The 26,095-nt window shown below is 38.5% G+C and overlaps 1 protein-coding gene across 1 annotated transcript in view; it reads left to right on the top strand.

Annotated features, from left to right (window-relative positions):
- The first annotated feature begins 12,482 nt into the window (after positions 1-12,482).
- LOC143032753 (TWiK family of potassium channels protein 7-like) overlaps positions 12,483-26,095 on the top strand; it is a 61,172-nt gene continuing 47,559 nt past the window's right edge. The window contains exon 1 of the mRNA XM_076197736.1: positions 12,483-12,809. Coding sequence (XP_076053851.1) covers positions 12,677-12,809 — 133 coding nt within the window. The 5' untranslated portion in view covers positions 12,483-12,676. The remainder of the gene's footprint in view (positions 12,810-26,095) is intronic.

Raw genomic sequence — 26,095 nt, 5'->3', positions numbered from 1 at the left:
TACAAGTTTCACTGACAAGAAACCCACAGCCCCACAATTGCCGCAACAGTCTTTGGGTCCTTCCATAGATCTCTATAGAAAGAAATCACAGATTTTTGTGTTACATCGATTGGTGTTGGACTGGGACCAAGATAGACAGCAGAGATCATCTCCCTGTTGCCTATTTTCAAATTCTGTCAACCTCCTCTATCTGGAGGAGCAACCCGAAGTGGTTGGCACTCACTCCATCTGTGGACGGGGCCCCAAGATCTCTATCAGCTTCATCTGTACTTCTTTCACTTTTTCACATTTGAAGAGTGGACAACTGGCAACTACTCCCCTACTTCTACTTTTAGCTACTGACTTAGAAACAGTCCTATACTAGTACAACACAGACAGTCTAAGGTTTCCTCCAAGAGAGATCTACGGGAGGGCCTAAGGACTGTTGCCAGCCGCTGTGGGGCAGCAGGTTTCTGTCAGTGAAAATTTAGGCAACGGTTAACCAGCTTATAACAGCAGTAAGAAAAGAACAGTTCTTAGTTGTTGTTGTTGTTGTTATTGTTCCCTAGACTGTGGCCAAGCAGTCCTGTGTTGCTAATTGTTGGTTCTTGTGTAAAAAGATGGGTGAAATACAATCAAATTTTGTACTAGTTAAGATTTTGGGCTCAAAGAACCACCACATATATTAATGTGAGCAGTATAAAAGGCAAGTAGGTATGAGTGAGGAAAAAAGGTGACACATGTTTGACACAGAAAATAGCTCCACTGCACTTCCTACTTGTTACTGAGTACTAGTGCCTCTTCTCTGAATATGGGTGGTGAGAAAAATTTGCATGTTGGTTGTATCTTTCAGTCAATATTCTGATGCTTGATAGAGGATGTATAAAAAACATTTAATCCATCGTGTACAAAATTAAATGCATCAAATGTACATATATATATATATATATATATATATATGTATACACATATATACATGCATACATATATATATATGTATATATACATACATATATTTAATACCTATTGGGTATGCCTGTGGTAGTTCTGTGTGTGGGTGAAGTATTTATACATATATACATACACATATACACGCACGCACACACACACTAGGTAAATACACACATATATGTACGAGTATATATATGTATATATATGTGTGTGTACATCACCAGTATATATATATATATATATATATTTATATCTTTTTTTCTTTTCATAATAAAAGTTTGGGAAGGAACATGGAATTTCTCTATCCTTTAATATGTAAAATAAACTGAATAACTGATTTAAGTGGATTTTTACATGAAGGCTGGAAAAAAAGCTTTTATTATTGACTAACCAGTCATTCAAAGATCTGTAGGCAAATGTGAAGTCACATGTAATGGATTCTCATAATTCTAATATAGTTATTTTATATTCTATTGAGCTGCTCTCAGTTTTAGAAAAGTTTAAAATGCTTTAGATTTGATGCATAAAGATGGAGCACCCCAGGTATCAGTGTGAACACCTGAATTAAGCTTGTAATTTCTCCATGACCATGTATTAGGAAACCTATTACCAGAGGAGAGCAAGTAGCATACACTTAAAAACTAACAGGGCTCTGAATAACAAAATCTGAGGAATATGAGCTTTAAAAATAGCCATAACTGAAGAAGTGAGGTAATAATGTGATTCAGGTAATAGTTTTCCTTGGCTAATAATTTTCATACATATATACACACACGCATACACGTCGGACTGACAGCGAAGATTGGAACTCCAGAAGCAAAATATTCGTGGATTACAGCAACAAGGGAGTACCTATGTTGTATTAATAGGGAAGGGGAAAGCTCATGGTGTAGTGGGCAGGTGAAGAAAAAGGAAAAGGGGAGAAATTATTGAGGAAAATGGAAGGGGACGAATGGGCCCCGGATGTCAGGAGGGGTGTTAACAAAAGGCGTGCAGAACACACACGAGGTAGAACAGGGGAGCAGAGGTATCAAGAGTAGAAATTGTGGTAAATTGATATTTATTGTATTATTGTTTTATTTTTATTTTACAGTAGGGTTTATATTAGTGTATAGGAATTGTATACTTATACCGTAGGTTGCCTACATACCATTCGATTCTCATATGTTTGATACTCTATAATATGTTTAAATGCTCTATAACATCTGTTAGTATTATTCATATATTTAGATCCTTTATAGACGTCTTTTGTTTTTGTTTCAAGTACTGATACTATGACGTCATTCTTGTCGGTTTATGATTGTCTACTGAGCGCTCCCAATAAAGAGCAAGATTGTTCTCGGTTTTTCCTTCAATTCCTCAGCCATATTGTTACAGTGACGACGAGGATTTAGGATTTTACTTGTGGATGGACCAGTTACTGTTTTGGAAGATGGAAATAGCTGTCATTTCTACTGATGGTGGTGATATCCAGGGATGAAGATATTTCTGCTCGCCGATTCCCGCTATCATGTGTCGTCCATGCCATTGCTGCCGATTCGCCGATAGCCTAGGCTTAGTAGGCTACAAGAGTTTGTTTCACAGTGATTAAACAGAATTTTACTACATTTCATTTACAATGGCCAATAATGCAGGTAAGATTGACTGTTTTGACCCCAAGAAAATTAAATGGGAGGTATGGCTAAATATGTTGCAGGCTCATTTTGCACATAATGGAATCACAGATGACGCCAAGAATTTTTTTTTATTAGTTTCGTTAGGAAGTGAAACTTATAGTACCTTAGCCTTCCTGAGTTCGCCTGATTTACCTCATGAAAAGAACTATAGTGATTTAGTGAAGTTTTTAGAGTCACATTATAAGGTTAAGCCTAGCTATATTGGAGTTTAATCAGATTTCAGCAGAGAAAGAAAAAATCTGATGAAAGTTTAAAAGACTTGTATGTTGACTTAAAAAATCTAGCCAAGGATTGTAGTTTTGGTACTTTATTTGATGCACGAGTAAGAGATAAATTATTTATGGCTGTGGATGTAGAAGTGTATTTCCCAAATTTAGTGGCTGAGAATTTAAATTTGCAAACCATGTCTTCCACTGAGACGTTAGAGTGAATTTTAAATTTTGAAAAAGCTTTTGTTGGGGAAAAGTTCCCAGCTACTGAAGTCAAGAAGGTGTGGGTTAGTTCTGAGTTTTTCAAAGGTCAGAAAAAAAAAGATTGTAAGCATTGTGGGTATCCACATAAAAGTGAGAACTGTCATTTTTTACATTTAACATGTTCAGTTTGTAACACTAAGGGACACCTCAAAAGAGTGTGCCGTTTTAATAAGAATTTTTCTGGTAAATACACAGGTTCTCAAGGTAAGCCTAGTGATAGCAGTGCCCAGAAAGGATCTTTTGGAAAATTTAACAAGAATAAGAGGTTTGATAAAAAGAAAACTAATGCTGTTTTTGAGGAAATTTCTCAGGAAGAGAGATACTGGTAGCGATGATAATCAGTTGTTACATTTAATGGATAGGCCTAGCCTTCCAGAAGTGGTTGGTGTTGATTTTTTACATGAACCACACAGTGTTGTAGGTAATGTTTTGCCAGTGAGAAATAAAATTTATATTATTATTGAATGTCATAATGTGCCTTATGAGATTGACTGTGGGGCCAGTGTGTCTACCCTAGCCTTGCATTGGGTTAAGAAATTGAATTTAACTTTGGAGCCTAGTGATAAAATTTTAAAGGCTTATGGTAATAATAATTTACATGTTTTGGGTAAGGTTTATGCAAATGTGTTTTATAGTGGTCACAATGTATTTCAGAGTTTGTAAGTAGTTGAGTCTAATAACTCTAACTTATGTGGAAGAGATTTAATGCCTAAAATTAGTATTGCACTCACAGGTATAGAGGAAAGTGTTAATGTTTTGGATTCCAAGGTACAATTAGAAATTTTTTCAGCTGATTCTAGATTGCCCATTTCATGTGTTAATTGCAGCAAAGGTACACCTAAGGAGTGGTGTTGTGCCTAGTTGGAAAAAAGCAAGGCCTGTGCCCTACCACTACAGAGAATTAGTGGAAGATGCTTTAGATAAGTTAGTTGTTAACAATATCATTGAACCAGTAAATTCCAGTACTTGGGCATCTCCAATTGTACCAGTGTTAAAAGCTGACAAAAAGTCAATGCGTATTTGTGTAGATTTCAAGGAATTAAATCAAAGTATTTCCTGTGACCAGTACCCTCTTCCTAAGGTTGATGAAATCCTTGCTGTTGTTGGTAAAAGTAAAATATTTTCTAAAATTGATTTAAAGGATGCTTATTTACAGGTGCCAGTAGATGATGAAAGTCAAGAATTGTTAGTTATTAATACTCATAAAGGTCTTTTTAAATATAAAAGATAACCCTTTCGCCTTGCATCATCTCCTGCCATCTTCCAAAGAATGATCTCCCAGTTATTGATGGATATTGATGGGGTAGTTGCCTTCTTGGATAATATTTTTGTTGGTGGTGAGACTAAAGAGGAGCATGATAAGAGATTAGATAAAGTGTTGAAGGTTTTTTAGAAACATAATGTTGCTATTAACAAAACGAAAATGTTTTGAATACCAGCTCCATAGAATACTTAAGCTATGTCATTTCAGGTGATGGTATAAAACCTTTACCAAGGAAAATTGCTGCCATTTTAGAAGAACCTATACCAAGATCTGTGGGTGAAAAACAATATTTTTTGGGTCTAGTAACTTAACATTGTAGGTTTGTGAGAAATTTTTCAAGTGTATTAGCTCCACTGTATGATTTGCTGAAGAAAGGTGCTAAATTTAAGTGGTCTTCTGTTGAAGCAAATGCATTTATTACTGTTAAGGAAGAGTTAGCCAATTCTGATTTACTCGCTAATTTTGATGGTGAGCATGATGTTATTGTTGAGGTAGATGCTTCACCAGTTGGAGTGGGGTGTGTGTTAATACAAGAAATTAATGGTTGTTCACGACCAGTTTACTTTGCAAGTAAAAAGTTGTCTGCCACTGAGCTAAATTATTCTCAATTGGACAAAGAAGCTCTAGCGTTAGTATGCGCAGTAACTAAGTTATTTTTTGCTTGGCCGCAAGTTTGTGATCCATACAGATCACAAACCTCTTCTTGGTTTATTTGGTAAAGATAAACAGATTCCTGTCAATGCAAATACAAGGGTACAGTGCTGGGAATTATTGTTATCCCAGTATGATTATAATTTATGTTTTAAGTCTGGCAAAGAAAAAGTTGTGGCAGATGCCCTGAGTTGTTTGCCTGTGTCAGATTCTGTTTTAGACTCAAATACACCTGCTGAGTATGTAAATCTTATTGAAAATTTGGAAGATCATAATATTTCCTATGAAAGGGTTAAGGTTATGACAAAGAGTGACCCTGTTTTGAGTAAAGTGTTTCAGTGTGTTAAATTTGGTTGGGTATCTGATCCTGTTATTTCTGAATATGCAGCAGTTAAAGCTGATTTAAATACATATGAAGATGTGTTGCTATTTAGGAATAGAGTTATTATACCAGCTGAGTTAAGAGGTAGTGTACTTTCACAGCTGCATGTAGGCCATAATGGTATCAGCACTATGAAGGCTGAGGCCAGGAATTGAATATGGTGGCCTAAGTTAGACCAAGATGTATCAGAGGTTACTAAAGCCTGTTCAATTTGTTTTAAAAATTTTCAAGGTTCTCAGGAAGTTACCTTATTTTGGCCTGAGACGGGTAAATCTTGGTGTAGACTCCATATGGACTATGCAGGTCCAATCAATGAAAATTATTTTTTAGTAATTGTGGATTCACACTCTAAGTTTATGGACGTTCATGTAACAAAATCTACATCATCTACAGTAACAATTTCTATGTTGAGAAAAACTTTTTGTAATTTTGGGCCACCTGACATTGTGGTTTCAGATAATGCTTCATCAAATGGTTTAGCCGAGAGGGCTGTGAAAACTTTTAAGGAGGGATTAAGTAAATTTAAGGAGGGTGATATACAAACCAGAGTCTGTAGATTTTTATATAATTATAGACGTTCAATCCATTGTTCCGCTGGTAAGGCTTCAGCAGAGCTAATGTTTAACCAAAATTTCAGAGGTATTATTGAGAAAATTAAAACACAAACTAAGTAGTAAAGGGTTTTGGAAAAAGAGTAAGTTTGAGAAGTCTGAGTATAAGATTAATAATGCTGTTTTTGCAAAGAATTATGGCAAAGGTCATTCATGGTTGGAAGGGAAAATAATTTAAGTACTTGGTGTGAGGAATTACAAGGTTATGTTAAAGGATTTTGGTAACATTGTTTGGAAGAGACATTCTGATCAACTAATGCCTAGATATACACCAACCGTTCCCAGTGATGACACTACCTAAAGATAACTCATGTAGCAGTAAACCTTTTGTGCCTATGTCTCCTTTAGGTCAAGAACACTGTCCTTCTAGTTCAGAAGTAATTGATAAGGCTGTAAGTAATGGAAATTCTTCTGTAAATGTTGATAATTTTGATAGTCCTGTTAATGTACTTGGTCCACAACCTTTTAGAAGGTCTAGCAGAGTTGTGAAACCACCTGATAGATTGAATCTCTAATTTTTGGTGTTGTAATGTCTTTTATTCATGAAAATTAATTTTCCAGTTGTGTTCCTATTGATACTCCTTTTCAATAAGGGAAAAGGGATGTGGTAAATTGATATTTATTGTATTATTGCTTTATTTTTATCTTACAGTACATACATACATATACCAAGGCTTTTTCCACTCTTCAAGGGAGGTAGCCAAAAAGGAAAAGGCATAAAATCATTCCCACCCATTCCATCCCTGAATACACTCCACACCCCTCCACCCTCCCTCTTATCTTAGCACCTCCTGGATGACGGGTCATCCCTGCACCTTGTCCACTGCCCTGGGTCAGAAGCAGTGTCGCAAGACACAGCACATCCACACCAAGGCCGCTTCATTAAATCGGCGACCCCCCCCCCTCTCCGTCCCCCCATTGCATAAAAGGAGAAGACGGGGAGAAATCCCTTCGGGCTGTGTCAAATTTTGCTCACACATACTACCTTACCCCCCACAGGTTTTGATAAGGTGCCACATGATAAATTGCTAAAGAAATCAGAAACTGCAGGAGGAATAGAGGGCAAACTGCTGAAGTGGATGGAAGACTTCTTGCATGAAAGAAAAATGAGAGTGGTGATAAGAGACAAACATTCCAATTGGGATGAAGTGATTAGTGGAGTTCCACAAGGAACAGTTTTGGCCCCAATAATGTTTGCTATATATATATAAATTATATGGATGAAGGAATTGAAAGTTATATGAGCTTCTTCGCAGATGATGCAAAAATGTTGAAAAAGTGAACACTGAAGAAGATTGTGAGTTGCTGGAGAGTAATCTCAATAAAGTATGGGAATGGAGTAGGAAGTGGGAGATGGAATTCATCATTAAGAAGTGTAATATAATGGAATTTGGAAGAAGCAAAAAAAGAATAGTGGGATCATTTAAATTGGGAGAGGAAGAAATGAAAAAAAGTGGAAGAAGAGAAGGACCTAGGAGTCATCATTATGAATAATATGTCCCCTGAGAAACATATAAACAAAAATTTTGAAGAAACTTATAATTTAATAAGATCAATCAAAGTGGCATTTACATACCTGGACGAAGAAATGGTGAAGAAAATACTAATCACTTTGATAAGACCAAAATTGGAGTATAAAGCGACGACGTGGTCACCAAGTACAAAAAAAAAAAAAGTGTAACAAAACTCGAAAGAATACAAAGAGCAATTACGAAATTGGCACCAACGCTCTCAGAACTATCCTATAAGAAGAGGCTGGCAAAACTTGAGATACAGAGATTGGAGCAAAGAAGAGAGAGAGGAGACTTGATAACTCTTTATAGAATCATGAAAGGCATGGAAATTATTGATAGGATCTAAAAATATGGGATGGTAGAGATACAAGAGGACATGGAAAGAAAATCAAGAAGGACAATTATAGAAGAGACCTGAAAAAGAACAGCTTTCCCCACAGGATAATAGACGTTTGGAACAGGTTAGATGAGAATGTGGTGTGTGCAAAAATGATACTCGAATTTAAAAACAGTCTAGATAAAACGATATATGGAGACAGTACACCACGAGCATAGCTCCCCTTCCCTTAGAATACAACTAGGTAAATACACATTAGACAGTTGGAACAAGTTAGATGAGAAAGTGGTGTGTGCAAAAACAATACATGAATTTAAAAATAGTTTAGATAAAATGAGATATGAAGACGGGACCCCACGAGCATAGCTCCCCTTCCCGTAAAATACAACTAGGTAAATACACACACCAACCACGGCCGAAGCAAGACGTGCCGGTACGAACGCTCTGAGCCCGCTATTTAGCGATTCACGTTGTTTGCAAAGGTACGGTAAAGGGAGAAATGTATTCGCTGTGACCACAATGTAAACGTCTTTGTATCTCCATTTTTTCTTTTTTATTTTCCTTGTTTTTTTTCTTATAAGAAATGGAAAGAAGCAAAGAAACTGCGAAAGACAAAGAAAAGCAAAAAGATGCTTGGAAGAAAGCAGAATAGAGGCTCCACTTGGTGTCATTCGAAAGAAGACGTGTCTTTCTCAAACACCAAGGGAATACCAAAGGTTTGAAAGAGGTTTTTTTTCGGGGCATGAAGGGGAAGGAAATATTATGCATAGAGGGTTAGAAATGGATAGAGAGCCCAGCTATAGAAATACAATGAGAAATAGAGATGTTAATGACATTTTGGATGAATTAATAGAGTTCAAAAGTGAGTATAAAGTAATGTACAAAGAAGTAGCTATGCCAAGGAAAGCCAATGAGGAGAATAATAGGAAGATAGATGACTTAAGAAAGGAATTAAATGAATTAAAGGGAGAAAATGAAAGGTTGAAAATGAAGATATAGAGAGGAATGAGACATTAAAAAGTAGATAAAATATCAAATGCAAGCAGTGACTGAAAAGGTGGAAGAATGAATAAAAGAAAATGATTTACAGGAAATAAAGAAACAATGGAAAGTTGAACAGGAATGTCAAAAAGTATCCTTTAAAGAAATAGTGGAGCAACAGGTCAAGGAGAATGCAAAGGAAACGGTGATCCAAGTCATTAAAGATAAAGGCAGCTTAGTGAGGGACACAGTGGATAAAAAAGATGCATCGTAGTTTATGGATTTAAAGGGAAACATGATGTACTAGATGTCAGGGGGAAAAGGAGGAGAAAGAGATCGCTAAGGAAATTCTGAAAGAATTACAAGCGGAAGGACAAGGTTTGGATAGGGAAATCGAAGAGACCTATAGAATGGGTAGATACTCTAAAGAAAAACAATACAGGCCACTGAAAGTAAAGCTTAGATCACAAACAATTGCACAGGAAGTACTATCCAGAACAACGAAATTAGCAAATAGTGAACAATACAAAAATATATGGATAAAAAGAGAAATGAGTGAAGAAAAAAGAAAAAGAAAAAGAACTTAGAAACGAAGCGAATGAAAAAAACGAAAGAGAATTGAAACTGAAAAGATTTTTTTAAGAGAGAGAGAGAGAGAGAAAGAGTGGTGGACCTGAGGCTGAGAAAATGGTATACATACATATATATACATATATATACATACATATATATATTTGTGTATTTTGGGAGCAGGTTCTCTTTTAAACATGTTTGATTGAATACGACAGCATTCTGGAAGTTGTTGATTTTCTTTCTTGTGTTTTCTATTTTTCTAATTATGTTCTTTCCTTGGATAGGGTGGGCATAAACCAAATCCTTATACTTCTCCATTTTACTACACGACGTTTCGTCTCTAATAAGACATCTTCTGGTATTTCTGTTATAAAGATACAATATATGATACTACAAGTTTGAATTACATTGATTGTTGCACATTTACAATTTATATCAAGTCTTACATTTAAGTTTTACATTTAAATTTGAATGAATAATAACACTAATAATAATAATAATAATAATATTAATAATAATAATGATAATAATAATATTAATAACTACTTCTTGCCTTAGGTGAAAAGGATGGCTAGCGGCTACATCGTAAACCTGGGTGACCTCCGCTTAAGAAGGTGTGAGGAGATTAGCGGATTACCCGTGATCTCTGGCCTTATAAACGGTTCCACACACACCCTCTCCTCATCAGGTCTCGGAACCGTTTATAAGGCCAGAGATCACGGGTAATCCGCTAATCTCCTCACACCTTCTTAAACGGAGGGTGAGAGATTGTTGGAAATAACGGTCATACAGGTTCAGGAGATCCCCAACACAAAGTTCTTCTTCAGTGTGGGTTCTCGAACCGTGACCTTCTGTGTGTTCCCCACAGTAGATTGCCTCCAAGTAATCAAACTCGATATCTTCCAAGAATTCGACATCAGTCAAAATGGCATCAGTTTCATTCTCGATGCCGTCGCAGAATACAGTGTCTGCCTCGTAGTCAAAGAATTCAAAATACCTTTCGCTGCTGTAGTTCTCTTTGGGATCCTCATCCTCGACGTAAATATCCTCGAAGTTATATTCCAAAAGTTGATCTTCCCATTTCCTGACTGCAAAGGCGAAGAACAACGCGACAAGAATAAGGACAAGATCCAGAGACTGGGAAACGAGAGCCAAAGCGAAGAACAGGGGCAGACCGAGTAGAAGAGTGAAGATTGCAGCCAAGGAGAAAGCGAGGAAGCACACCGTGACGATCATTGTTGTCTCGAAGCACAAAATAAAATCCATCCAGGGAGCGACGCATCGTCCCGATGCAAAAATGTTCGCGTAACAGATGGGCTCATATTGTCAGCTACATGAAACCAGAACTGCATACCAAAGGGACTCATAAATTATCATCATGTATATGAATATGCATTTCTATATGTATACATATGTATATATACATGCATATATACGAGTATATATATATATATATATATATATATATATATATATATATATATATATGTGTGTGTGTGTGTGTGTGTGTGTGTGTGTGTGTGTGTGCGTGCGTGCGTGTGTGTGTGTGTGTGTGTGTTTGTGTGTGTGTATGCAATGCATATATTCACATGAATATGCTCATGACTGCGTTAGCATGCGTAACTGTTCCCAACTTCCTAAACACTGAACGCATCGACAGACTCCTCATAACAGGTGGAATGAAAACAGCCAAAGTCTCCTGTAATAGAATAGCAAAATAAAAATAAAAATAAAAAGAGGAAAGGAGTCCTAATAATGTTGTGAGTATCACTTATCAAATCCCATGTACAGGATGCTCTGCTTCAAAGTTTCGAGAGTCAAGTCGGGTTTAGGTAAACCATCAACTGAACATAAATGACCTTAAAGCCAACAGGAGATCTAACTCGTCAGTCCAGCATATGGACAAGTTGGTTACCTGCCCCATCTGGAAGCAACTAGAGCTAACGATAAACAATTAGGGAATAAAGAAGGTATGCAGTGTACGAAGGCTTATTTTTTTCTGTGACATAGATAGATAGATAGATAGAGAAAGAGAGAGAGAGAGAAAAGGGGGTTAGTGATAGATAGGTAGATGGATGTATTGATAGACAAACAGATAGAGAGAGAGAAGGGGGTGAAAGTGATAGATAGATAGACAGATAAATAGACAAACAGACAGAAAGAGGAGATGAAAGTGATAGATAGATAAATAGACAAACAAACAGATGGATAGAGAGAGAGAGTGGGGCGAAAGTGATAGATATAGACAGACAAACAGGTAGACAGAGTAGGTGAAAGTGATAGATATACAAACAGATAGATAGATAGATAGAGAGAGATGGAGAAATTGAGGGAGGAAGGAATTGATTAATAAACTAATAAATAGATAATGAATAAATATGTAAGTATATGATAGAAATAGATAAACAAGTAAATAAATAAATGAGTAAATATTAAATAAATAAATAGATAAATACAAATATTAAATAGGAAAATACATGACCAGATAGATAAATGAATAAATAAATAAGGAAGGAAAGAAAGAACAAACGAAAGAAAGAAGGAGAGAAGGAAAGAAAAAGAAAAGAAAAGAAAGAAACAACAGGGAAGAGAGTACTATATATTTAAATTTTTCAGGGAGAACATTGATAGGAAACACACGATTTACAACGTATTTGCCTGAGTCTTTCTATATATACAACCTTATCAAACTTATAGATTTCACCTTCGAAATCTTTGGGTGCTCAGTCTTTATTCCGTGAAATGTCAGATTACGCATTTCCCTTCCCCCAACGACGCGACCCTATTACGTCACTCCGACCAAATATTGGTTCTTCCATCGACGCGAAAAACGGGAAATACAGATTGCATTCCCCTTTACCCATTCTCGTCACTCACACACTCATGACAAATAGTAGAAAGATATTGGACATTCCACTAAACACAGTCATATCCATGAGTGGTAGCAACGGTCGCTATAAACAAATGAATCGGATTCTAATGTGACGTCAAGATAGACAAGAGAGGTGATTGGTCGGCCCAGGGCACACATGTTTGTGACCGACGTGTTACCTTGGCGTCAGCTACTAATGTATTGCTCTTCCGTTCGAACGTGGCCAGTGCGTCACGCATCAGTTGTTGCGTGACAGCACCTTCGGCGGAGCTCGTCCGGTCATGATTGTTCCTGCTGAAGGACAGTCTCTGCCATGGAAAGTCGCAGGGAAATTCCCCTTGCCTAAGGAAGAAGACGAAGTTGTCTGTTGACGCCAAGTGTAACCAGCCCCGAAAGTTAATTAGCAGCAGCCATGGTATCTGAAAAGCCGCAGGAGGAGCCTGAGCCGAAAACGAAGCCACCGAAGTCTTTGAGCACCTTGTTACTGCAGCTCCTGTTCAGCCATGTGGGGCTCTTCATCATCGTGGCCATCTACGCCATCCTCGGTATTTGTGGGGGCACTACTGCTGCCTTACAAGTCGTAATGCTCAGTGACTTTTGTCTCAATATTCATAACTACACTTGTTGGGCTCAACTAGTAAAATTCACCCCCACGGTTTCTAAGCTAGTTTTTAGTTTGCTTCATTAGCAACATTTTTTTTTCTGTGACAGCATACGGTGATGTTGCTAAGGTAACTCCATGTTTCCTCCATTTCCACTCGAGATATTATTGCACTTTTCTCAGCGCTAAAGAGTATGCAATCTACAACTGTGTGGGCGGGCTCAGGAAAGGGTGGGATGTGTTTAGTGGAATGTCCAATTTACAGACAATAGAAATCTAATTAATGATAAGTTATGCCGTACACTTGAATCTGGCATACGTAATGACGATGGCTTAAAATACAAATCATGTCACTTGCTATTTTGTAATGGTACTGCCGTCCTGACAGCTAAAATCTGAGCATGGCTAGCCAACTTCATTTGTGATATATATATATGTATATATATATATATGTATATATATGTATATATATATATATATATATATATATATATATGTATACTTTTTGCACTGAAGATGTAATATACTAAAGCGCTCTGCTTCGTTAGTTTCTTTTTCTAAGTGGTCTACTTTGCATAAGTGAACACACGTATCCGTGTTCTTATTAGCATATATATACATATATATATATATATATATACATAAACATATATTATATATATATATAAAAATATGTATATATATATATATATATATATATATATATATACACCAGATCATTACAGAGGTTAATTCAAGCTCTGGGGAGTTCAGCTCTTTTAAACATTAACATTAGGGCCATTGATTACAGAAGTCGTATATGGCGATCGCTTTCAGCTTTTATATCTCCTTTCTGTTCCTAAATCTCTCCTTGACACCCTTTTGTGATTCCACCTATTCAGCGCGATATTGTTCCCAAGCGATGGTTGTCGACAACAAAATACCATGACATCCTGGGTGACCTTGAGTGAAGTCCACCTCTACTACAAAAGCTTGTTATAGTAAGATGATAAAAGCAAGTCGAATGATGTAATGTATATATTGCTTCATCGTCATTGATATATATTGCAATCAAAATCATAATATACTATCGTAACCTCACGAAAACTAACCTCTCTTCTGGTGATATCTATTGTAATTCCACCCATTTCTGTATCAAGACCAACACACCTCAGTTTTAGTCGATTGTATTTGTACCCCGTCCATCTATGAACCGTGCTGAACCGTGGGCATATTTTGTAACTTGATCATACGACTCCCAAACACCTTGTATGCACTACCCCACCTTGCATTTGTCACCTTAGGCCTTGCACACTTCAGCACAACTATAATTACATTCTTGTTATTGCTCAGGTTGGCAGAATTTTATGACGTCATGTCCTTATGCATTGAATTGTACCGATCTACAGTGGTTACTAAGAGAAATATTATTTTGTTCTAGCAGAGATGGCTACAAATAGTGTCATGATCGCAATGTGGATCATTTAGATAAACACCTAAGCAAGATGCTGCAATGATTATAATTTATTTTATATTATTTGTTTTTGCTTTGTTATCATTTGTCTGTTTGATTTTCATTTATTATTAGTTATGTGTCAATTTATTATTATTTACTGTTTACCTGTTTGTTTGTTATTCAACTATACCTATGCATTTATTTATGTATTTTGTTTGTTGCATACATTATTATAGTTTTTTATAATTATTATTTTATTATTATTATGATTTTTTTTTCGCATCCGACCTAGATATGGACCAAAAGGTCTCCTGTCGGCATACTCTGCCTTTGAAATCCTTTATGTGGAAAAGTGAGATTCGGTCGAATGTCTACTGTTAAGTTGTTATCCGTTGTGCGACTCGATTCTACTGTAGTGTTATCCGAGCAAATATCTTAATAGAAAGTAAAATTCAGAATATTTAAATCCTGTACTTCATCTGTGTACGACCGCATCCAACGCTTCAGTTAAATACTGCATCAAGATCTAAGAATATAAGGTCTAACCACTTCCGACCGAATTTCGAGGGAGTTGGCGCAGCGGACCCGTGAACGTCACCTAGCTGTTCAAATTGGGGTTAGCGGGTCCTATAGCTGTCAGTTGAAGTTGGTCCGTCGTTCGAAAATGACGTCGCCTTCGCTCGCACCGCTCCACTCAATTAGTTATATTCTGACAAATATTATATAAAATATATATATAAATATATATAAAATATTATAGTTCCTGTCTATATATATGAATATATAATATATATGATATATAATATATATATATATATAATATATAAAATATTATAGTTCCTGTCTTCCTTGGCGTTTCACAGTTTTCTTCAGTGTATCACAAAGAGAAAATGGACGCATCCAAATGACGTCAGAAGCTGCGCAGAACTGCTCCAGCGGTTAGACCTGTTTACTTAGACCTTGTACTGCAATACAAGCTAAAAAATTATAGCTGGTCGTAATTTGGGACTTAAACGTTTGTCTTTGGTATATTATTAAAGCAGGTCAATGTTTTATCTTTACAAATACATTTACAAAAAAATAGGTGGCGCACCTGTAATGCATCTTCGTCCCGTGCTTAATCATCATAAGTGGAAATAAGATCATATGTGCAGATATACTGAATAAAAGACAATAAAGTTATTATATTGAAATTCAAATATAATCCACTAAATTAAACATAAAACGAGAGATACAAGCTTTCTGAAGTTCTTCGGTAGAAATGACTTTTTGATAAATTTGTAAAGCTGAATTTTTGTATTTTCATGTTTCATAATTACATCTTTTCTTTCCATAAGGTGACATATTTATTTAATTTATAAATGCAAATTGTATACAACTGTCGTACAAACTGAACAAGTATGTTGGTTTAGGTTTTTAAGGTTGGCCAAGTGGGCGGCAGATTGCAATTTTTTTGTTTTGTTTTTACAATGGAAAAATATATATCTTCTGGTGATATTGAATCAATCACTCAACATTCGCAATTTAAAGTGTTCCAAATAGTTTTCAAAGTGGTGACACCAACACTAATGGTTTGCTGTTGCTTATGATTAATTTAATAATTTCTTCTAATTCATGAAAACGGTATAGGTTCTCTCTCTCTCTCTCTCTCTCTCTCTCTCTCTCTCTCTCTCTCTCTCTCTCTCTCTCTCACACACACACACACACACACACACACACACACACACACACACACACACACACACACACACACACACACACACACAGAGAGAGAGAGAGAGAGAGAGAGAGAGAGAGAGAGAGAGAGAGAGAGAGAGAGAAAGAATAATTGAAAAAAGAGAGAATATAACTAATGGGTGACTGTAATTGTGGATAGGTGAGATGGGAAGAATTAGAAACAAGTGGAAGTGAGGAGTCATCGGATATGCATTGTTGAGTAGAGCAATAAAGAAACAATATGTGAATGAACCATGATAGAGAGGTGAAGCTATACCAGCAAGCCTGGACTGAATATAAACTAAAGAACCTAAAGTGACTGAAACTTTGAATTACCGGTGCCTGATAGGTAAAAGTGATCATGTGGTCCTTAAATTTATACTGGAAGTGGAGAGGACAGAAATAACAGGAAGAAAAATGGACAAAGAAAATAGAATAATGCCAAAGCTGATTTTACAGAACTGAGAGGAGAATAATATACAAGAATTAGAAGAGAGAGAAAAGTGAATTTCACTCATATTTTTCGTACGAGAACATACACTCACTCCGTCCCGCTTGCCTTTCACAACACGCACGGAAAGAAAAAGACACCCAATAAATACATTTCCCCAAAAATTTCTGTTGCCACGCGAGAAGATTTTGCATCAAAGATTTGGCTGATTTTGACACACACACACACACTTTAAAAGGTTACCCACCCCTGGCCTAGATGATATAACCCAAGTTGGAACCATACATGAATAACGAGGGGGGTGAACATTGGAAAATATTGACACACACACACACACACACACCCCACTGGTGTGGCTCCCTTCCTGCAAACAATCAGGTACATGCAGTAAGGTAAACACGCACTCGCACGCACACACACACACACACACACACACACACACACACACACACACACACACACACACACACACACACACACACACACACACACACACACAGTGGTTAGAGTTCCCGGCTGCCACTACGGCGGTCCGAGTTCGAATCCCGCCCAGGGCTGAAATAATTTCAGTATCGCTGCGGTGCGAAGTCGTTATTCCAACTCTCGTGGGCCGGGAGTTGGGTGTGTGTGTGCTTGTAAGGTCACAGCATTACCCATAGATCGGTCATATATGAGCTTTGAGCTCTCTTTCGGGAGGGAAATAGCTGTCGATCACGAGTCCAACACGTGATGCAAGACCATGGACCATGGTGAATCACACACACACACACACACACACACACACACACACACACACACACACACACACACACACACACACACACACACACACACACACACACACACACGCCACTGTTACAGCGGTCCAAGTTTGAATCCCGCCCAGGGCTGAAGTAGAATCAGTATCGCTACGCTGCGAGTCGCTACTCTAATTCTCGTGGGCAGGGAGTTGGGTGTGTGTGTGTTTGTAAGGTCACGGCATTACCCATAGATCGATCATATATGAGCTCTGAGCTCTCATCCGGGAGGGTAAAAGCTGTCGATCACGAGTCCAACACGTGATCCAAGATCATGGTGAATGGTGAATCATATACACACACGCACACACACAGTTGTAGTGGTACCGCGCGCTCGCCTGCTAACTCAGCGGTCTGATTTCAAAACCCCGCCCAGTGCTGAAAAGTATCACAGTGCTGTAGACTTGCATCACAATTTGGTAGCTTGTGGTGCTTGTGTATAATTGGCGTGTGTGTGTGTGTGTGTGTTTACCTAGTTGTATTTACCTAGTTGTATTTTACGGGAAGGGGAGCTATGCTCGTGGAGTCCCGTCTTCATATCTCATTTTATCTAAACTATTTTTAAATTCATGTATTGTTTTTGCACACACCACTTTCTCATCTAACTTGTTCCAACTGTTTATTACTCTGTGAGGAAAGCTGTTCTTTTTCAAGTCTCTTCTATAGCTGTCTTTTTTTATTTTCTTTCCGTGTCCTCTTGTATTTCTGTTATCCCATTTTATCAGATTCTCTCTATCAGTAATTTCTATGCCTTTCATGATTCTGTAAATAGCTATCAAATCTCCTCTCTCTCTTCTTTGCTCTAGTGTCTGTAGTTCAAGTTTTTCTAGTCTCTCTTCATATGATAGTTTTGAGAGCGTTGGTGCCAGTTTTGTAATTGCTCTTTGTATTCTTTCAAGTTTTTTTTATACATTTTTTTGTACTTGGTGACCATATCGTTGCTGCATATTCCAATCTTGGTCTTATCAGGGTGATTAGGATTTTCTTCACCATTTCTTCATCCAGGTATGTAAATGCAACTTTGATTGTTCTTATTAAATTATAGGTTTCTCCAAAAATCTTATTTATATGTTTCTCAGGTGACATATTATTCATAACAATGACTCCCAGGTCCTTCTCATTTTCTACTTTTTTTATTCCTTCTTCTCCCAATTTATATGCTCCTGTTATTCTGTTTTTGCTTTTTCCAAATTCCATTATACTACACTTTTTTGTATTGAACTCTATCTCCCACTTCCTACTCCATTCCTGTACTATATTTAGATCTCTCTGTAGTGATTCACAATCTTCTTCAGTTTCCACTCTTTTTTAGTAGTTTTGCATCATCTGCAAAGAAGCTCATATAGCTTTCTATTCCTTCATCCATATCATTAATATATATAGCAAACATTATTGGGGCCAGTACTGTTCCCTGCGGAACACCGCTTATTACTTCATCCCATTTTGAGTGCTGGTTTCTTATCACTACTCTCATTTTTCTTTCTTGCAAAAAGTCTTCCATCCAATTTAGTAGTTTTCCCTGTATTCCTCCTTGAGTTTCTAATTTCTTAAGCAACTTCTTATGTGGTACTTTGTCAAAAGCTTTCTTTAGGTCTAGAAATGCACAGTCCGCCCATCCATCTCTTTCTTGTATTATATCTATTAGCCTTGAATAGAAACATATTAAATTGGTGACGCATGATCGTCCTTGTCTGAATCCAAATTGCCTTGGATTTAACACTTTGTTTTTTTCTCAATATTTTACCCATCTACTTTTGATCATTCTTTCACAAATTTTTGCTATTGTACTTGTTAGAGAGACTGGTCTATAGTTGGTAGGTTCTTCTTTATTTCCTCCTTTATATATAGGTACTATATTTGCTTTTTTCCAATCTTCTGGAACTTTTCCTTCTTTCAAGGAACTGTTTAGTATGCTATGTATTTTGTCTGACAGTTCATTCCTGCATTCTTTAAGAATCCAGATTGCTATAACATCTGGTCCATGCGATTTTCTGACATCAAGATTACTCAAGTGTGTCAATATTTCATTCTTTGTTACTTCTATTTCTTCCATAGGGGGGACTTTCTCTTTCCATTCAATCTCTTCAGGTTGTATGTTCTCCCTTGTAAACACTGATTTAAAATGTTTGTTCATAATTTCCGCCATTTCCATTTCCTCAGTGTATTCAACTCCCTCTTGTCTTAATTTCTCCAAGTCTTGTTTGTTTTTCAGTTTATTGTTTACAAATCTGTAGAATATTTTCTCTTTTCCTCTCTGCACGTTTGTACATATTCATTTCTATAACCGGTATATATTTTCCATTTTTCAGGTCTTCTGTCTTTTTTCCATCTGGTCCAGGCTTTGTCTCTTTTGTCTTTTAGCTCCCTATAACTTTTGTTGTACAGGCATTTTACATATTCTTTTTCTTGTTTTTGTCTTGGGACATACTTTTCCACTCCTTTTTTGTAAATTTTTGTCAAAATATTCCATTTCTCTTCCACTGTTGTTTCTTCTTTGTATATTTCTTCCCAGTTTTCTTGTTGAAAGAATTCTCTTATTTTATCAAAGTTTGTTTTTTCATACATCATTCTTCCTTTTCTATATTGCTCATTTCTTTTCCTATATTTTTCTTCATTAAGTTCCAGTTCAATCAATATGTGGTCACTTTTACTTATTGGTGTTTTATATTCAATCTTGTCCACTATTCTAGGTTCAGATGTAATTATTAAGTCTAGTCTCGATGGTTCTTCTTCATTTCTATACCTGGTGTTCTCCTGTATCCATTGTGTCATTGTATGGTCAGTAATCATCTCAAGTAGAGCGTTTCCCCATGAGCCGTCTCCACCCTTTACTGTCATTTCTTCCCAGCAGATTTCTTTGCAATTAAAGTCGCCCATTATAACTATTCTTCCTCCATCTTCCATTATTTTATTTAATGTTATCTTTGTGTCCTCTAACATATTTTTATGTTCACTCTCCTCCCATGAAGCTGTTTTCGGAGGCACATAATCTATCACAAATTTTCTGCTCTTCTTATCTCTGTCTTCCACTTCTATCATAATCATCTCTACTGTATTCTTTCCATATATGACACCCTTTACGTTTATATCCTTCTTAGTCAGGAACATAACTCCACCCCCTTCCTTTTTCTCTCTGTTTTTAATCCAATAATTATATGCATCATGTCCTACACTGTTGGGTGGTAGTGGGCCTTTTAATTTTGTTTCTACAATTCCCATTATGTCCGGTTCTTTTTCTTTCAAATAATCATTCAGCTCATTCAATCCTGTTATTAATCCATCTATATTTGTGTAAGACACTCTTAGTTTTCTGCCACTTCCATTGTGTTCTCTGTTTCCCTTTTGTTTTTCTCTTGTATGTCGAACTGCCTTAGTTTCATATTCACTACTCTCCAATAGAATCTCTCTTTCTCTGACTCCGTTCTGTTCTCGTTTTTTGTCTTAGCTTCAAGTCTTTTCTGCTTTTCTTCCTCTCTTTCCTCTTTATTCATTTCCCTTTTTATCCATACCTTTTTATATTGTTCACTTGTTGCTAGTTTCCCTGTTTTGGATAAGATATTCTCTGCCGTCGTTTGTGACCTGAATTTAATCTTAATTGGTCTGGTCTTATCTTTACTATACTTTCCGAGCCTGAATTTTTCCTCAATTTCCTTCATAATTTCTGGTTCATCTTCCTGAACTAATTTTAGTAAACTGCTTACTTTTTCATTTTCCTCATTGGTTCTTGAGGTTCTATCTGGGTTATGTTTCTCTTCCATTCCTAATATAATTATACATTTCTTTTTGTCAGCTAAGTCTCTTACTATATTCTCCTTCTGTCTCACCACTTTAATAACTGAGTCTTCAGTTTGTTCTCTCATTTGCTGTTTAATTATATCAGTAAATGCAACTTTACTGTTTTCTTTTATCGACTTCCATCCCTCTCTGTTTTCTTTACTATTCCTCTTCAATTCCTCATTCTCCACCTTTACTTCTTTTAACTGTCTTTTCAGGTTTTCTATTTCATCAGTTAAGTTTTTGTTCGCCTTCTCTAGTTCTTCCAATTTTTCAACCCTCCGTATAATATTGTTAACATGACCGAACCTACGCTCCAAGTCCTCGATCATCTTATCGACCTTCTCTTCTAGTCTTGTCAGTCGGGGGGGGTTTGTGTCCCCCCACCCTCTTTAAATCCCTGGAAAATATTCTCATCACTTTCTACTGTATTGCTCTTATCTATACTTCTAATCTTTACATTTTTATTAGACATTTCATCGTCGTCGGGGGGCCTTTTGTTTACCTTTCGCCTGTCTGTCTGGGCCAAGTCTACTCCTTCCTCATTTCCTTCCATTTCCCTCAGTAATCCCTCCCCTTCTCCTCTTTCCCTACTTTCCTACTACCCCACGAGCAATTTCCCCCCCACCCTGTAAATACAATAGGCACTTCTCTTTGCGTTGGGATCCACAATACTTCAATTTTCTTCAGAACGTCTTCTAAGCCGTCCGTTCGTTGAAGTGTGTGTGTGTGTGTGTGTGTGTGTGTGTGTGTGTGTGTGTGTGTGTGTGTGTGTGTGTGTGTGTGTGTGTGTGTGTGTGTGTTTGTGTTTACCTAATTGTATTTACGTAGGGGCAATACTGTGTGTGTGTAATTACCTAACTGTAGTATACAGGAGAAAAGCAACGCTCGGTGGGCCTCGTTTCCTGTTCTCCGATTTGTCATACGTAGCCTCAAACTCATGAACATTCCATCTCATCCTACGTCCTTGATTTCCAATTATCGTATTTAGATTTGACTTCATGTATTGTTCTAGTTTGGGCTATATCACCTTCAAAATTATCCCAAGTATTTATGCATCATCATTTAGACATGTAGACTTCCTCACTTTGTTCTCAACACCTCTTAAAGCCCTCCTATCCTAAATCAAGTGATCTCTTTTGTCAGTGTAATTCATTAATTTAGTGACATGAATATTGTAATCATATCACCGATTTCTTTTCGATATTTCAAATCTGGGAGACCCAGTGCTTTTGTTCTTTCCTCAGATGGTTTACCTGCCACGCTGGAATCAGTTGAGTTGCTGACCTATGTATTTTCTCGATCTTGCTTATATCCTCTACTCTGTGCATCCTCATGCATCTTCCCTTCAAAGGTACACACACACACACACACACACACACACGCGCGCGCGCGCACACATACTCCATGAGTTTCCCTTCGCACATCTTTCCCCATAGCTACAAGAAGTAGCGTAAAGAGGAGGGGGAGGGGGCACGACTGAGCCTTGGGGGAACCCCATGGCACTGGGTGCTTTAATAGTACTAAGGGTACCTTCCCTCCTTATCGAGATGGAACGGCCAGAAAGGAAAGAGCGAACGAATTTGTACATTGCCGGGGAGACCCCGAGCGACTTCAGCTTCCACAGGAGCTTGGCGTGGCAGACTTGTCAAAGGCCTTGGCGATGTCAAGGAAGCATGTGTGGAGTATTCTTTTCTTTCTCTGGGCACTTCGGATGTGCTCAGAGAGCCGCACGACGTGATCCGCGACACTTCTCCCTTTCCTGAATCCAGGCTTGTGTGTCGGCAGCGCCTCTTTGAATTAAATTCTTTTAGGCGATTGAGCACCACTCTCTCATATACCTTGCCTATGTGTGATGTTACGGCTATCGGCCTATGGTTCGCAATCTTACCACTATATTTCCCTGCCTCAGGGATGGGGACCATGACGACGTGCTTCCATGTTTCAGGGACAAGTCCCTCCTTCCAGCATTTGTTACAGAGGAAAAGGAGGATTTCCTGCGTGTAGGGAGTGGGAGGTGCTGCAACAGCGGGTAGGTTACCCCGTCTGCACCTAGTCTTCTCGATGGCCTTAGTTGCCCACAGGGCGCAGCGAAAGCTTATGAAGGGTGAGATCTGCGTCCATCTCCGGTGAAGTGGAGAGGGCCAAGGGGGCTTCTTCCTGGCGGGCTCGTCGTTGGGCGTCGGGTAGGTTTTCAGAGGAGGAAGTCCCTTGTTTTTTTCTCTGGAGTGCGTAGTAATCCTCAATCGGGTGCAGTGATGTCTCTACTTGGTGGGCTGTAGCGCCGTTTGATTATTCTGAACTTCTTCAAAGCCGCTGTCAGGTCGAGGTTGTATTCCCCACTGTTCTTCCAGAAGTCCAGCTTGGCTTTGGCGATGATCCGCTTGCACCCCGCTTTGGATGCCTTCATGGCAGTAAAGAATTCCTCCAGCCCATCCTTTAAGTAGCGGTGATAGGCCTTCCTCTTATTGCGGAACTCATCCGTCCACCAGGGGTGACCTCGCCTCCCAATGCCGGTGCTTAATGGAGGAATGGTATGCCTTGCTGCTGCAGGCACGGTGGAAGTGAATCCCTAGTTCAAATCCTCTATCGTGAAGACGGGGTCATGGTGGTAGTTTGGTTGGACCAGGAAGGCTGGGGATTCATTCCAGTCTGCTTTATTAAGGTTTAGTTTGTCCTGCACTGGGGGAAGATGGAGTTTGGGGGAAAGGTGGATGGTGATAGGTATTGGAAGGGAGTCTGAGGACATAGGGTCGTCGAGGGTGAGCCAGTCTGTAGCACCCACTAGGCTGGAAGACACGAAGGAATGATCGATGGCCGTTTTGTCGTGCCCTGCAACGTCAAGAACCCTGGTGTGACTACCGTTGTTGAGAAGGACCATGTCAGTAGCGTCTATCTGGGAGGTAATGGTCGGGGAGGTATGGGCGTAGTTGCTGTCCCAGAGGCCGTCGCGGCGGTTGGAATCACCCACCACTACCCAGTTTTCGGGAAGGTTTTCAAGCCAGGCGAAATGTCGGGAGGTCTCGGGGTTGTACGCGTCGGGGATGTGTATAGTCTGATCTTCTTCCACCGAGATGGATGTGACCGCCCCATGCCCTTCCTCCAGGGAGGGCCCCGGCAATTGCCCTGGTTGGGCAGCCAGTCAGTCTTGTAGAATCGAGGGTAGTGGTAGCTACGCAGAGTCAGGAGGTGACATGGTCTCTTACAAAGAGATTGGTGTGCAATTTACCTCCACCTCTATTTCTCTCTTTCCTATCACATGCAACCCCAAATACCTAAAGCCATCCCCTTCCGCCTTTCTCCTTTTAGACTTCCAACTCACTGCCATCCTCTACCCTTGTACATGTCATCACTTTGCTTTTACCCACATTTACCTTCAAATTTCTCATATTGCTTACTATTCCAAACTCCGTCACTAACTTCCTTAATCCTTCCTTTGATCCTGTCACAAGCGCAGTGTCGTCATTAAACAACAACTGACTTACCTCCCACTATCTCTATTTTCTTTAGCAGTCTCCAGTCTCTTGCCCATTACCCTCGCATTTTTACCTCCCACACCACCCCACCCATGTACACATTGAACAGCCATGGCGACATGACACAGCTTTGACGCAGTCCCACCTTTACCTCAAACCACTCGCTCTCTCCATTTTCCATTTTAACACAGGCTCTACCTCTCTCGTAAAAAATCTTGACTACCCTTAACAGCTTTCTCCCAATCCCATATATCTGCAATATATCCTACAGTTCCTTCCTGTCTATTCTGTCAAAAGTCTTTTCCAAATCCATAAAGATCCAAAATTTATCCTTACCTTTTCCTAAAAATTGCTCACATATGTGCATTACTGCAAAAAACATGATCCACGCAATCCCTATCTTTCCTATATCGACACTGTTCCTCGCCAATTACTCCCTCTGTTCCTCTCCTAATCCCTCTCAATCTAAATTTTCCCATGCGCTTTCCCAACTACACTCAATAAATTGATCTACCACTTTCTACTTTCCTTTCACCACTGTGTTACGTACAATTGTCACTCACGATTTTAATCGGTAGGCCCCATGCCTCCGGAGAGATAACTTATTAATGTCATAGACTTAGAATTTGTATATTACGCAGTCAGGCTTCTACTTCTCACTGTTTTTCTGTATGGGGGAATTAAACGGTGAAAAATTTCCCTTGATTTTCCTCTCTTAGATATACCAAGGGACTTGTGGTGTACATGTACCCTACAAGCATGCTTGTGCGTAAAGTGCAAAGTTTATACATTGTAGAGTTATGTGGTAGTTGATCTGATTCATCAGTCGGAAAGGCCAGAAAGGGTCACCGCAATTAGATCACGTCTGGTCATGGCGTCGGGTCAGTCCCTTGTACATATCTTGCCTGGCCCGAGCGAGCAGGCCAGTTAGTCAGTTAGAGAGTTAATTCTCTGCATTGAACTTGTTACGTGTCACTAGGCCTTCGTGGTTGGTCCCCCACTTGGGGACCATGCTACGTCTGCCTCTGACACACGTACCTTTATTAGAATAAAGTATACAAACGAAACCGCGCATCACTCTCTCTCTACGTCACCTAGTCCAAAGTAACGCAAATATGTTACAGAATCCCTTCGAGAACACTCAATTTAGGTCCTAGGTCAGTTCTGCAGTGACGTCATGATTTCTTTAGTCCAATGATCTTTAACTTTCTATTTAAGAACCTCCCCTAAGGGCGTGATCTTACAATCGTGAACCAATTGAATTTTCTCCTCCTCCACCCTTTCTCCAATCAGATCCGCCGTTACAAGTCCGCATGCAATATTGTTTACTCAAGCAATCTCGAATTCACTGCACACTGACTTAGGTTACATCAGCAATACGTCATACAGCAATGAAATCGGGTCCCCAGGCTCTTGTTTATAGACACAACTATGAGGGTGAGGTTATACAATACCTCACCTTCTCGCCTACGACTGTGTTTATAAACTTCTTATCCCATAAAATGCAACCCTCGTTTTCGAACTGCTGTTTACTAAACAGCCGATCCAATAAAACTTAAACTCTTATTATCTACCCCTCTT

This window comes from Oratosquilla oratoria, chromosome 1 (genome assembly GCF_046742065.1).
Source record: "Oratosquilla oratoria isolate Oo_2021 chromosome 1, ASM4674206v1, whole genome shotgun sequence".
Classification (NCBI taxonomy): Eukaryota; Metazoa; Arthropoda; class Malacostraca; order Stomatopoda; family Squillidae; genus Oratosquilla; species Oratosquilla oratoria.
Note: the sequence above shows the minus strand (reverse complement) of the source record. Positions and strands in the feature narration are given on the sequence as shown.